General features: G+C 37.1%; 1 protein-coding gene across 7 annotated transcripts in view; it reads left to right on the plus strand.

The window, feature by feature from the left end:
* Positions 1 to 15,115, plus strand: part of LOC310892820 (uncharacterized protein) — a 460,614-nt gene that overhangs the window by 220,437 nt on the left and 225,062 nt on the right. For all 7 annotated transcript variants that reach the window (XR_014578472.1, XR_014578473.1, XR_014578474.1 and 4 more), the window contains one exon: positions 7,698 to 7,763. Coding sequence is in view for 2 of the 7 variants with exons in the window: in XM_083821048.1 (XP_083677174.1) it covers positions 7,698 to 7,763 (66 nt within the window). In the remaining 5 variants the exon portion in view is untranslated. The remainder of the gene's footprint in view (positions 1 to 7,697; positions 7,764 to 15,115) is intronic.

Here is a 15,115-nt window from a genome sequence, read left to right on the forward strand (position 1 = left end):
AATTCAGCACTGCAATGGCAACAATCACTTATTCTCATGCTAATAACAAGATGAGTTTTATTTAAAAAAAAAAAAAGAAAAGAAAAAAAAACTGAGAGGGAGAGAGAGATTTGCTCCTGGAAGGAAGATTTTTTTTTTAAATAAAGGCCTCCCTCTTGTTCATTTTAATGTAATTGATAGGAAAGTCATCTCTAGATTCACAGCAGTCTGCACAGTGTACCAAGGGGAGGATCTGATCTTAATTATGTTCATGATCATCTCTTGGAATAATTAGTCTTCTCCTGTAAGGAGCTGAGGATAGAGCATTGCAATGAAAGACATATAGGAGAAACATCTCTAGGTGCATCTCTATTAGCAGTGAAAATATGATTATGAAACCAGTATGTTTATTGTTATTGTTGTAGGGTGGATTTTACCATGTGTCGATGTGCTGCTTCAAAGTATGTACACTCATGGCCTGCTTTCTGTTGCTGATGCTTAAGTTCTAAAAACCCATTGGGTTATACTGGGCTATTGCTTGAATGACGTGCTAGCTTTGCACCTAGCTACTTCAAGATAAAGTTCAGGCTGCCATTCGGAGGCATTTCACTCTGTTAAAGCCAGTGATGACTGTGAGACTGATGCTTGCCTTTGAGCCATTCATTTAGAAAAAGGAGCAAGTAGCCTAAACGTAGTAGTCCCCTTCCTGAATACCTGGGCTCTAAGAGTTGCAGGAAGCAACACTATCTTATAAACTCCATTGTGACATAGAGGCCAGTTCATCATTTCTAAACAAAAGGAGTGCATCACTGGTTGTGAGATAGGAAAAAGAAGGGCTTTTTTTGTACTGGAGATGCCTTCTGAATGTTGTGAAGGGTTGTGATTTGCCCAAGGATTATCGTATACAATATACAATTTTTTTCATATTCAGTGTAATTTGTGGACCTGTTGTCTGCACAACTAAATCCTTTTTTTTTTTTTTTTCTCACGAGAGAGGTGGACAAAGATTTAGCACAGTATGCTATGGGCAAGCTTCACCATGTCATCAGTTTATTTTAGAGGAATTTTAGACTCAATACCACACTTGAATCAAGAGACGTACTAGTCCTACCAGAATGGCTTATCTACCTTTTCTTCCCTCCATTTTTCCTCTCCTAAAGAAATTGAAAAAAAAATATGGAAATCTGATAACATAGCTGAACCAATGTGGAACATCTGGCCTATGAGAACTCAGGCAATTGAAAAAAAAGGTTCATAACAGGCTCATTTATTTCACAAAAAGTCTTTTAATTTGAGTCACCCAGGTAAGCCCCTGAAAACAAACAAAACAACAACAACAAAACAAACAAACAAAAAAGCAAATACTCTGAAAAGTTCATGCTCTTCTTGCTGCATGGAGATAACGGTTCAAAAGTTTGGTATCATCTTTAAGCAATTTGTACATCATCACTTTATGATTATATGCAACCTTTCTGTAAATCTTCATTTCAAGGACAGGATTTTGTCATGCTGCACATCCTAAGAAGCTACTAGTTGAAGTAAAGGCAGAAAAACACAGAGGAGAGCCTGGGTTATGGTTTGTTTGGTGACTCAATAGAAATTATAATTGCCTGAAATATGAATGGAAAGGTACCTTTTTAATTCAAGGTTTCTAGGCGTGCTGCTAGATTTAATCTTCACCAAAAGTCCTTTGGTTTGCGTCTCCAGGATTATCCTCTTCCACATTTCCTTAATGACAGAGAATATTCAACCTTGACTGTGGAGTTGCTGAGAAAAAGGGCTTAGAGAACCCAACTTAGCAAAGAACCATCAAAATCTAAAACTGTGTTGACTGAATTTTAGTAGTATGTGAAAGTCTTTAGGCTTTTTCCGTCAAAACCAGTGTACCTGATAGATAACTTAAGACAGTAACAGGATACTGCATGCAGATTTGCTTTATTATAAACTTAGACTGATTAACTGCATCAACTTCAATTTAATATGCAAAACAAATTAAGTCTCTCAAGCTCTTGACTATTCTCCTTGGTCTATAATCACCATCACAAAAAGCCTCAGAAAGTCTGCTGGAGTCCTTGCTCCTTATTCAAGTCTCCTTCCAAATACTTTTGATATGAATAACAGATGCAGGATTAACTCTGAGTCAAATGACCAGAAAGACATATTTTCTCACTCACTGGCATAGTTTGATGATGTTTTGTTCTTGAAATGGAAGTTAGTCTGATTCCAGAAGCATCTGAAATATGTGTGTTCATTTCAGTACTGTCATTTTCCAAGTCTCTCATATTGATAAGAAGTCCCTTTAATGCTTATGTTCTGTTTATAGAAAGCGAAGCTTCAGCATTGTTGATATAATGTTAATCTGAAATAACCTGGTATTTCATGTAGCTTTTTAACAGACAGAAGTAGAACAGCAACAACATTTTCATTCTTGTGTAGACCCTAGCTAATTTAAGGCCAAAAACTTTGTGATATGATCCCATGGCAAAAGTATTTCCTGATAAGAGCTGGTCATGCCAAACAGTTAAAAGATGAGTCATCCTAATGCAAAAAACAAGTGTTTCTTTACATAAATAAATAAAATTGTAGTTAGCTTGATTTTACCTTTTAAATATTTTCAGAATATTTTTTCAGCATCCTAGAATGTGCTTTCCACTCACCATCCTCTTGTATGCTACATAATGACTTGATGGAATATCAAACAGGACTAATGAGGGACAAGAGTGTATCTAAGATACTGTTGGACCTGCTTTTAAAACATTGCATTGTTTGGGAAATTACTATTTTTTTTCTCATCTGATTTCTTCTGAAGAGATAGTCATGAAAAAGGGAATTCTCAGAATAAATATTATATAAAGATATGCCTTTGATAGAATTATTACATCCTGTTCCAGCATTTGGGCTAGAAATTTCACCTGTATTTGTATCTGTTGAAGAGCTCTGGAAGTTTTACATTAATGACATGAAATAATTCTAAAGAAATCTTGCAATACTAGCATGCTCGTTAGTAAAGGATCATGAAAACTAGGGCAAGCATAAAAAGTTTTCAGTTAGCAATATGTGAAAGAATACATAGCAGAATGCAAAACAAGAACAGTAATTTCAAAAATAGAAATTTTGAAAAAGTCAGCATATATGCTTAACAAATGTCACTGTCAAAGACTTGTTGGTGAGAGCTCTGGCCAAAGAAAATAGAATTTTCCTGGAGAATGGAAAATCTGATGATTTTTGGTTTATGAGGGGCATGATGACTGACAGTTTGTCATTAAAATAATAAATCCAAAATTAGATCCTAAGAAAATCTTTCATATTTCTGTGAAACACCATTTCTTTGATCCTGCTATGAGTGTAATTTTTGGGTCTGAATGAGTGTTTTGTGACAATCTTAACAGTATTCATTCACTTGTTTATTCTGACTGTCTCACAGTGTTTAAGAAGTTTAAACAAAGATCTTTTTCCCACAATATTACCTGAGTTTCCTCAAGGTGATACTGGAATCCATCTGTCTTTTGCTCATGTAACAAGATGATTAAAGAATGCTCTTGTTGGCTGGACTAATAGTCCATCTATCCTTGTGCTTCTTTTATGGGAGGGCATGCAATTTAGGGAGAGTGCATGGTCCTCTCAGCTTTCAGTGGTCCGTTTTCCTCTTGGCATCCGTAGTTTTTGAGATAGTGATATTAGAGGGAACATCCGTGCCCTCACCCTTCAATATCTGTTTATGGCTCTCCTGCCCAGAAGTTTGTCTTTGAGCTTATCTGGAAGTTAATTCTTTTGGTTGAGTAGTTCAGGAAATGAAGTCATTAGATGTTTGCATTTCGAAAACTTTCCTGAGGTTTAGTGTCTGAGCACTACGTAAGATGAAAATCATTCATAATTACTTCAGCTAAAGTAAATAACTCATAGTAATTGTTTCAAATATACATTATTGTGTGTTCACTAATCCTCCAAATACTCTGAAATTTGTATTTAGCTGGGGATTGGCAGTGGTTTGTATAAAAATTGTGCCCAGTCATCTCCTATCATGTGGAATTTTATCCAAACACTCGTGTCACATGAAGTATTGTTTAAATCTTAGCATGCAAACAAGATGGATGAGATGTGAAGAAAACCTTCATGAGTACCTGTTGGTCAAAACCAAAACTCCTGAGACATTCAGCTCAGGCTATTAGATATTGCAAACCCTGTGAGATAAACATATTTATCCATACTGGTACTTCCCTCAGAAACCAAAGAAACATTAATATAGCAGTAACACTTTCTCCATTGCATCATTCATATTTTGAGGTTTTGAGATAAATTCTTAAGATTCAGCAGTAGTCAAATTTTAAATATTAGGCCATTGTGAGATCATATGTTATGGTAACTGCATGGATTTCTCTGTGGAGGTAGGGGAGAGTATTGGTTACCTTCTGATTTCCATTTTTTTTTGTTGGGAAGTGAAATTATGTCATTTTTCCATTTGAGAAGGTGATAGAAATATGTATTTGTACTTCTTAGTTTGATTCTAATTTTTATCTTTAACTTTTTTAAATAGTCCAGCCCACTTGCTTAGAAGGTGTAGTTAAGGAGCTTTTATAGAGATGGGTTGACAAAAAAGCATCCTACCTACTTCCCCACAGCTACATCCCTTTATTTATGAGGTGAAAATTTGAACAAAACTCAGCATCTTGTTTTTGTTTCTGAATATTTCAGCAATTTTGTTTCCTAAAATACCGGTCGCTCTTTTCCCTGTCTTGAGTATCAGTTGTCAAACTATAATCCTGTCAAACCATTACAAAAGCAATTGGTTTTTGAGGGGAATTTGTGCTACCTGTAGTTACTGTTGTTTTAAGGTGTACTAGAAGAGTAATTTTTGGTATGCAGTTAAAAAATATTGCCAACTCAGAATAAACCAGGGAAACCATCACAACTCAGAGACTGGGAGGAACAGAAACAGGGTGGAAGTCTGAAGTGCAGAATGCAAGGTTATATCTGTGGTTAGGATTACTTGTGCTATTTTTTCATATCTTGCGATTTTAAGAAGGAAATGAAGGAGCTGATTATATTAATAAACCACAAAATAAGCTGTTCAGCTGATCCGGTATAGATGTTTCCAACTGAGATATATGGTTAGGTATGGTCAATGAAGAGTATTTCTAGGGCACAGCAGATTTCACCCAGTCAGAATCCCTAAAAATAGATCAGATGAATCATGCTGTAAAGTGTCTCTGATTATAAAAGGGGCCTGTGGTGACTTGCTCAGAGGTGCTGCTTAAAACTAGGGAAAATGAATGTAATCCAGAATGGCTGAGACACTGATGTGATGTGTCCATAAACCAGATTTATCCCATTTAAAAATGTATCAAGTTAGACGTCTCAGAAAAAAAAAAAAAGAAAAAAAAAAGAAAAAGAAAAAAAAAGAAAAAAAAAAGAAAAAAAAGAGAGAGAGAAAATCAATAACACTTCCATGGGAGGCACTGCAACAACCTGGCTAGGAATTCTGCCCAGCATTCAGAGCGCCCAGCCGTAGGAAGCACACACTCATTTGGAACAAGCATAGAGGAAGGCTACTGAAATGAGTGGTGGGAAGGGGGAGATTATTATGAGGGTACTAAAAGTCTAACTTCAATAAAATAAAGCCAAGAGGAAATAGATGATGGAGGCAGAGAAGCATTACAAGCACAAAGGAAGGAGAACAATCATTTAATCTGAAGAACAGAGCTGGGACAGGAACAAATGGCAGAAGATCAGACTGAAAGTTAGAAGATTTCCAGCCATTAAGGCAGCAGTGTTCTGGAGAAATGTCCCTATAAGGTTGTGGGGCTCTTTTTCCACAGAGGTCTAATTGTTTTCAAGGGGGAAAAGGATACATTTATGAAAAGCAGAGTGAAACTTGGTTGCCTCTGAAGGCAGGAGACTGGACCTGATATGCCACCACTTTGATCCTAGAAAGGGATGTGTATGCATGGCTGCACTTATTGAAGTGACAGTAATTATGCTGTAGATATGCCTATACTATCGATGTGAATATGTTGTGGTGCTTTTTTAAACTTGTAATTAATACTAATTGAACTTTCAGAATCTAAAAAGTTCCTTGCTTAAAAATCCTGTGCATTTGCTGAAAGTAACAACAGTTTACTAACATCCCATTTCTTGAAAAAATCCGTATTAAGGAGAAGAGGGTACTATATGCAATCTGTTGATAACAAACAGCACATAGAATTTTTTACTGCATAAACTAAAGATCTTTTGCTGGAATACTGCTTCTGCTACATGTGTTTTCCCTTAGTATTGTATTCATTGTACTAGAAATGTAATTATAGATTAATACTTTCCCTAATATATTCTACTAAACACTTTGCTTGCTGTGTACAGGTGTTAGTAGAAATGAGAAAAATCATACTGTTTTGTGCATAAAAGAAAGAGTAAATTCAAGCTATATATATATATTTAACAATCTGTAAAGAGAAAAAAATCAGGTGCTATAATACAGTCTAAAAATATATTGGTTGCCAGTTTAGTTATAAAAAAAGCAAGAGTATATTAATTTAAAGCTTAGTTAAGTAAAAGATTTTAAAGTTATTCTTAGCATTTCTAAATTCCCATTTTCCTGCATTCGCCCTAGCCACATTTCTGTGTGCCCTCTACTTGGCATTGCAGTTCTGTGTCCAGTTTTAGCTCCCCTGGGTAAGCAATTCTAACAAATGGCAGAGGGTCACTAAGACCTGGGCTCAGCAAGCTTGGAGAAGAGAGAGCACAACAGGACCCAGCTGGGGTTTCCTCTATCTACTGCTTTGGGTTGTAGTGAGGATAGAGGTGGAGTTTGCTGAGTTGCTTGATGAGAGCATGAAAAAGAAAGGTCACAGGCTGCAGCAAAGGGAGTTCTGATGTAATATCAGGAGAAAACAAAAATCCATCATGATGGTGGCCAAGCAGAGGGACAAGTCATGAAGAGAGCCCACAGGTTCTCCTTCTTTGGGGGTGCTCCGAACTCAGCCGGATCAGGTCCTGAGCCACCGAACTGGCTCTGGAGCTGCCGCCTGAGTGGGAGGTTGGACGGGGTGACCTGAGGTCTCCTGTCCCACCCTATTCTCTTTTCTAGCTGAATCAGCTTGTGCTGGCTCCTAGGACTTCATTATTAATAAGAGGAGATATGGTAAATAAGCTGTCCACCTAGCAAAATTAATATGTACCTTTGTGTGCTGATGTATCTTCGTGTCACAAAAAGTAATTAAATTGTGACTTATTTGCATACATAGCTCAGCACATGACTGAACACGCAGCCTGCAAGATTGCCCCCAGTTCATAATGTGATAAAAGGCTGCAGGGCCTGCAGGAAAGAAGGCGGTGAGGGAGTGATGAAGTTCTCCTCGCCCGCGGCCTGCTGCCTGCCTGCATCGCCACAGCTGTGGGACAGCGGGGCTGGGAGCCGGACCAGACGAACCGGGTGCAGGTGTGGCCAGGCAGGCTGCGCAGTGGCACTGGGTCATTGGATTGTTCCACCTGCCGGCACACGGTGGTTCCCTGGAGGCCAATAACTTGCTGAAGTTCATCAAGCCTTGGAAAAAAAAAAGATAATGTTTCTCTCTTTTGTTGGTATATTTTGTAATTATGTGATATAACTTTATGTGTTTCTTTGTGACAGGGTTAATTTTAAAATAACCAGATGAAATTCAGAGACTCAGCTGGTTTATTATGCAACTCCATTATACTTGTTTGATGTGCTGTGTTTCTTTCAGGTGCCTGCCTGCCTTTCAGTTTTGCAGCGGAATCATTGATCGTTCTTACCACCTCACAACCTACAGGTAAGACCTGAGATTGTTATTTAAAGTTTCCATTGCCATGTCACCACTGACAAATTCAGGCATGCATGGACTGCAGGCAGCGCGGCTGCTCGCGACGCAGCAGTGGCTTTCCTGGAATGGGGCTCCTGCTGCATCCGAAATGGCTCCCACTGGGCGCAGTTGTGGTGCTCAGCCTTACCACATGGGGCTGCCGGCAGGATGGGCCCACCGACATGGTTGGCACCTGTGGCCCCGGTCTGGCCAGGGTGGTGCTGCAGGTTTGTCCTGGTGGGGACATAGCTCCTCACCGGCAGCACCAGAACTGAGCCTGCAGTCTCCGAGCCATTAAATTGGTGTGAGTTCTGTCACAGTCTTCTTCGCTGAGATGAAAATTTCACCTCGACTTTCTAAGAAAGTTTAAATGGCTACCTTTGTGCTTGTGAGAAGGCTGGGATTGTCTTGGTGTGATTCAAAACATTCTTCCTAACAGATGTCACTAAATACCTCAGTCTTTTCATGGAGAGTCATAGTGTTTAAAATCAAAACGTGCTATTGGGCATGTCATTTAAATACTTCCAAGTCACAAGTTTTTATATTTTGTGTCATTAGTACCTTGCATTTTGTCTTTCAAGCAGAAAAGGATTTATTTTTTATTTAATCCACTATTCCTCATTACAGCAAGAGTGATTAATTACCAAAACAAACTATCAAAAATTGCGTCTTTTACCTGATTTAAATTTATCTGGCTTCAGCTTTTGGCTGTTGTTTTCTGCTGGTACATATAGATGGTAGTTGTTTTCCATAGTCACTGCTACATATTTGTTTAACTCAGCTAAAATAGATTTGATATTTCATGCGTTTCAGTGTAACATATATTCTCCAGTAGTAATCTCTATGATTGCTACTGCAGCTGGAGCAAAAAGCAATTGTCTGTAACCCCTACTTTACTGGTCCTTTGTATGTCACAGTGTTGTCCTAAACTTTATAGGCTGGGGCCTTGATGTTTTGTTTCCCCTGTCCACTTCAGCAGTGTCTCATTCAGTTTCTTTCTGATCTAAGGATGATTTTTGATTGTGTGATTATTCACAGGTTTGCTTTCTCCATGTAAAGCCATTTTGGCTAGGTTCATACTCAACATTCCTTGTTACCTTTAGTTTTCTTCTTTCTTCAGATGTTAGGAATAACTTGCTTTTATGGTGGATTCTACTCATACTTCCAGCTGATGTGGATGTGTGAGCTCAGAAGAATAGCAAGACATAATGAAAAGCTTATGAAAAGATCTTTTGAATTATACTATATCTACTGATTGTCTTCAGTTCAAATGATTTTGATTTGGGATGTAGGGCAACTAGTACACATCCATGTGAATTGGACTTGACGGTTTTGTTTTACATAAAGGCGTTGGTTATGAAAAGCGAAATATTCAAGACTATTTGCTGTGTGAAGGACAAGTATGGCAGACTGCTTAATGTTGAATTAGTAGAAAGTAGTCATATCACTGTATTTTCAAAAAGCAGCAAGCCACCAGCACATTTCTGATAAGGCAGGTGATAGCGGCCTAGCATTTCTATTAAATAAACATTGGTTTTCATTGTGATGACACTCCTAAAGCTAGGCTTGATGGCAACGCTTTTTGACTTTCCCTCACTTTCTTCCTCTCTCATCCCAAAGGCTTCACAATCATGATTTCTTTTCCTCCTGCTTACATTTCCTTCTTTTACTGTGAATTTTGTTAGGTCTTGTTTCCAGTCTTTCACTTTTGATTTTTCTAAGATCAGATCTTCTCTTTTGCTCTTCTTGTTTTCTCTTGTATTTGTATGTGCCCATAAAACTCAGTTCATTTGTGTTACTTTATTTTTGTGGGCTTTTCTTTCTCTCACTGTACATATTTGTTTTGTATATCCGAAGAAAATTTTGTTCTACTTTGTCTTTCTACCTAGAAGCTATAAAAAGTATGAAAGACAAAAGAATCTACATCTGTACTTGCAGGATAGTGGACGCCAGCTGTCCAAACAGACTGCGTATTTGGTCATAAATTTATTGGAAGAAAAGTGTGTTTTATTAATAAGAATGTGCATTTTTGATATTTCCTTTGCAGTCAGCATAGAGCTGAATATAAACCCACTTAATCATTCTGAATACTAGTACTGGTAGAACAGGAGTGAAGTCCTCTTTTTACAATATATGACATTTTCTTCTGAAAATTTTCTTTCAAAAATAAGGAGAAGCTAAAGAAATAGAGGGTAAAATGTCACACTTTGGCTGGAACTATGGATGAGCCACTCCTAAAAATGTGTATCCTACAGAGTAGTCCCCATCCACCAGATTACATTATTTTCACAGTTATTAGACTATGCTGACAAAATCTCTCCTCTTACCAGCAGAAGTGGTTGTTAGCTTCCGCCTTGAAGAAAATGTAGCCTATATGTAATATGTGCCATCTGCATTATTTTTGTGTAGATGATACCTTGAATTGTTTGTAAGTCAAGAAGTTTGTTCACTGTATATTTGTCAAACCAGTATGCAGAAGATATTTTCCATTTCTTTTCCTTCTTTAGAGTCTTTTAGTCATTCTAATTACTAGCATATATCATAAAAGTTTAAGTTTATTACGCTATTGAATGTTACCCAGTCATTTGTGATTGGGAATTATTCTTGGAAAGATACAATACCTTCAAATAACACCTGTATTTCCCAAATTTGACAAAATTGCAGTATACTGAAAAATTAACAATATGGAATGATATGTTTTTTTAAAAAGCTTGTAGAATACATTGATCAAAGTTGAGCTTAACTGTTAGAAAACTTTATATCCTCCAATTTTTCATTAAATAGAATGAATCTGAAATAACTCTATATGTTGGGGAAAACAAAAATCATTTCCCTCTTACTGAAAAACCTAAATATAAAGAATGCCATTGTTTGCTGCACATGTGGCATCCAGTCTGGTTTATATTAAGTTGAAGTTACTGCCATCTGGTGGGGAAAATAGTATTATATCAGTACAATTGAAAGTAATTCCATTAGAATCTCCAGGAAAGAAAAAAACAAACCTTGAGAAGTGAATAGTGTGTGAATGTGTATGTGTGTTATTTGTATATGTGTAGATTAATAATATATAGTCAGGTACAAAACGTTTCCCCAGAAGATTCCTTTGTACAGCTGGAGATTTTACATTTCAAGCATTTTATTTATTTATTTATTTATTTATTTATTTATTTATTTATTTATTTATTTATTTTTGCGTAGCACTTTCTATGGTAGAGATTACCACTACTTATTGCTGCAAAAACATCTGAGCTAGTTCTCTCTTAGTGCAGCATTCTTAGATTTTATCTTTGGTGCAGCAAGTTTGCTCCTCCTTGAATCTTGACGCATACTTTTGTTAACTTTTTCCTGATTCCTGAGGGAAGAGCTCCATAGGAACAGATTTGTATCTCTATCAAGTAGTGCATGAGGGCAGTCTAGGGGGCATCTTACATATATAAAATTAATTGGGTTGTTTTCTCAAGGAGCTAACACTCTTATGTTGGATGTAACAGTGCAGTGAATGATAGGCAAAATGGTAACAGAAGGAGAGAGATTCAGTTGTTGAAGACAGTGTCATTTAACTATCCATAGTAATAAGCTGCTCAGTACCATATAAGAGTAATAACTTGTATCCAGAACGTGTTCTTATTTCATTGTTATAGTGTCAGAAGACCCCAGTCAAGATTAGGTTTCCTTTATAAACAAGGAGGTTTTTTTGCTGATAGAGAACAGTAGAAGTGGTCCTTTGCTCTTAATCTGAGGAATAAATTGCCATTTTCTCTACTATAGAAACATGTTTTATTAGGTTCATATCAAAAGCGTATCTTTTAACTGCCATTCTCTGATGCTGAGATTCAAAGGAAAGTTAGGGGAATCCAAGTGTCTTACATAGTTCATAGTGACTTAGTCAAACTCTCGGCACTCCTGCGTTGGCCTCAGCCCTCCAGCTGCATGCCTCGCCCCCGATGGCAGCCCAGCTTTTATCAGCAAGCAAGTGCTGATGTTGGTTGAGGTAAGGCTAGAGGAGGCACAAATGGCCTCATCATTGCTCAGGCATGGCTGTCTCCAGCCCTCAGTGGTGCGTGGAAGTGCTCAGCAGAGGGCTTGAGGGGCCTGGAGGCCCCTGCACTCTGAGTCCGGGTAATTCTGGTCACTGGGTAGGTTTGCTTCATACCTTGTGCCAAGATGGGTGGCAGAGTACCATTAGATTCTTCTTTAAAGGGGTAACTATATGCTCTCATCCTCTACTTATGTACAGGAGGTATATTATTCTGATGATGCCCTCTACATAGTCCTATCTATTTTTGGTCAGGAACATTTTTCTTCTGTGTAAATTGTGCTTCAAAGGGCTTTCTAACACCGTCGTCTACAGAAATATTTTGTTTCTTTGTCTGCTCAATGGCTTGAGCAGTGACATCCCAAAGAGGCCTCGTGCTGAATGCTTGCTTGACTGTAGGTTACATTCCTTCAAACTGTCTAGATTGAATTGCAGTGGCTCACTTGCTTGAAAAGATGTGGAACTCTGCTTCCTATATAGAGAAAATTTCCATTCCTGTCCTGTACAGGGCAGCTTATGTGATTCTTGGCTCATACATTTACAAAGTGCATGATCAAGCCTGGTTGGTGTAGAAGCCAGATTCTTTTTGTTCTTAGCCATGAAAATTATGTTTTCAAAGGAGCAGGTGAAGGGGTCCTACAATTTTGTGAATCTCTTCATCCTTGAGTTTAATTAAACAAAACAAAACAAAAACAAAACAAAACAAAAACAAACAAACCAATGATAACTGGTTTTCTGCACACCTTTTAGAAGCTACTGTGAATGAGTTAAGTGTTGTTGCAGAAAAAGATATCTCTCATCTCTCATCATTCTTTTTTTATTTTGTTTAAAATTCTTTTTTACTTGGTTGGTTTTTGCTGCCTGTTGTAGTTTTTTGTTTGTATTTTGTCTTCTTCCTTTTTCTGAACTCTCTAGGAGTCGGAATCCTGCCCAGATAACATCTTTCAAAAAGAAAACCATTGACCTTGTAATCCTGTCATTCTGCTTTTAAGACTACGTTGCACATGCAGGTGTCTGATTTCTTCATAGGTTTTAGAGGAAGTATTTTTTCATGACTTTGCAATGTAATTGCCTAATTGTTTTTCAAGGAGACAGACACTTTTTTCACAGTAAGACTCTTACTGGAAAGGTTTACCCGTAATAGTTAGAGCACTGGGCGGTACATGACCACATATTAAGGAAGTCCTTCAAACTCGAGCCCACAGCTGCTTACCAGAGAACCGTACAGCGCAAAGAGCTCTCTCTGACTCAGGCTAGTTTGCACAAGGCAGAAAAGTGAAACATATTTTAGAAGGAAAGTAATCCCTGATTCCCTCTTCCAGCCTCCAACTCTCAACATAAAGTGTACTTTGTACTGTATAACAGAAGTACCTAGTTTGATTAGCTCTTGATTACAAAACTGGCTTCTTTTTCTTTTCACTACTGCAGACAAAATAACCAGCATTTAGCCTGTTTTTGAAAACTTGGTGTCATTGAGATTCAAGCTTTCAGGAATTTCTTTTCTCCTCTCCCCCCACAATATAGCTTCACATATTTATTTATAGTCCCCTGGGTTTAATAAGTAGTTTGATAGCTAGAAGGTAATTGCCATCTGCGCTGAGGATAACTGAATTATAAAAGAGAAGATTTTTGTAGTGAAAGATGATATAATGCAAGACAAAGCTAGAAGGTTGTATCTTCTGAACCAAAAATGATCACCTTGTAGACAGTTTGTTATGATGGGATAGAGATTAATGTTATATCACATGAATTAATTGAGAATGTAGAATGCATTAAAATCTCTCAAATTTCAGCTTTTTAAATCAAAATTGACTACATACATATCCTTACTCAATGAGACGTTGTTGCAGAAATGACTCTTCTACTTCATTGTGCAGGAAATCTGAACAGAGTGTCATAGTGATCCTTGAAAGTCTATGAGAGTATGGATGCTTCTCTCCAGGAACAATCTGCTAGATGTGATATTTGTATTTGATATTTGAATCGCCATCCTTGGGAGTTTGCAGGATTTAACAAGACCATGAGGAACATGCTCTCATTAGATCTGTTTTGAGCAGGTGATTGAATTAGATGACGTCTTTTGCAACCTCAATTATTCCATGATTCCATGTTATGAATCTACGCTTATAATGACAAAGGTGATCTCAAACAACAGAGATTTAAGCTCAAGATCCTACTTCTTAGCTTGAAGGTGATAAGTGGATGAAGTTGCTTAAAAAAAAAAAAAAAAAAAGCCTTAATTCTGAGGTAGAAAATCAATATAATGAACTCAAGTTTATGAACACAGAACTTTTTCTCATCTTGTCTGCTCAGCCTTTCAAAGGATGGTTCGGGGTTTTGAGAATGACTTCTTATGGATCTTTAATTGCAAGGCACAATTCTTTCACTTGTCTTTGTTTAACATAGACATAGAAGTACGTATACACATTTATTCAAATTATAAAGTAAAATAAACATTTTCAAAGTATTATGCTCTATTTTTCATTTTCCCTTTAGGAAAAGAGGAAATGAATTAACCATGGCAGAAACTGCTTCTAGCTTTTAGATTACTGAGGGTACTTAGATAACCTGGTGCTAAAGACAGTAAAACAATCATACACAACTAATAGAATACTAAATACCTTTAAGGGTGCTTTATTTACTTTTTAAAGCCAAATAATTTAAATATTTTATAACTTTCAGACTACTAGTTCTGTTTCTGAAAATCCTATGTATTAGCAAGCTGAAGGTCAGTAAAATGCAAACAATACATTCTGCAATTGTTGTGCCGTCATCTCTGATTTAGAGGGAACACCCTCTCTCTGGGGTAGAGAAGTGATTTAGTCTAGGACACTAAGCAATTTGGGCTGTTCTTGAACAAATATCCTCAAGTAAAACAAACTTCTGTGAACTTCACGCTGTTCTTATTCCTATTTACTAAGAGAACTCAAAACTCAAGTTATTCAAAAGTGTCGGTTAGTTAAATTCAAGCAACACTTAGTAAGTTAACATTGTATTTGCTAAAGATGTGGTTAATCTGCATTTTGGGGAACAATGGTTTCAATAACATACCACCATGTTGAAATTCCTTTTCTTCATGTGTTATCCTTCCACTTAGAGAGGTATGCACGACTGATCCACAAGAAAGCTGGCCCATCATATCTTTTAATGTAGTCTTTAGCCAAGACTATAGTCTATAACTATATGGCTATAGTCTGTAGCCAAGAATGAGCTTATTATGTGCTGTATAGTGCTTAAATTGTGTATAGCATAAATTGATTGGTTACAAAATATCTTTTGTGGTGAC

The sequence above is a fragment of the Anser anser genome, assembly GCF_964211835.1.
Source record: "Anser anser genome assembly, chromosome: 1".
Lineage (NCBI taxonomy): Eukaryota > Metazoa > Chordata > Aves > Anseriformes > Anatidae > Anser > Anser anser.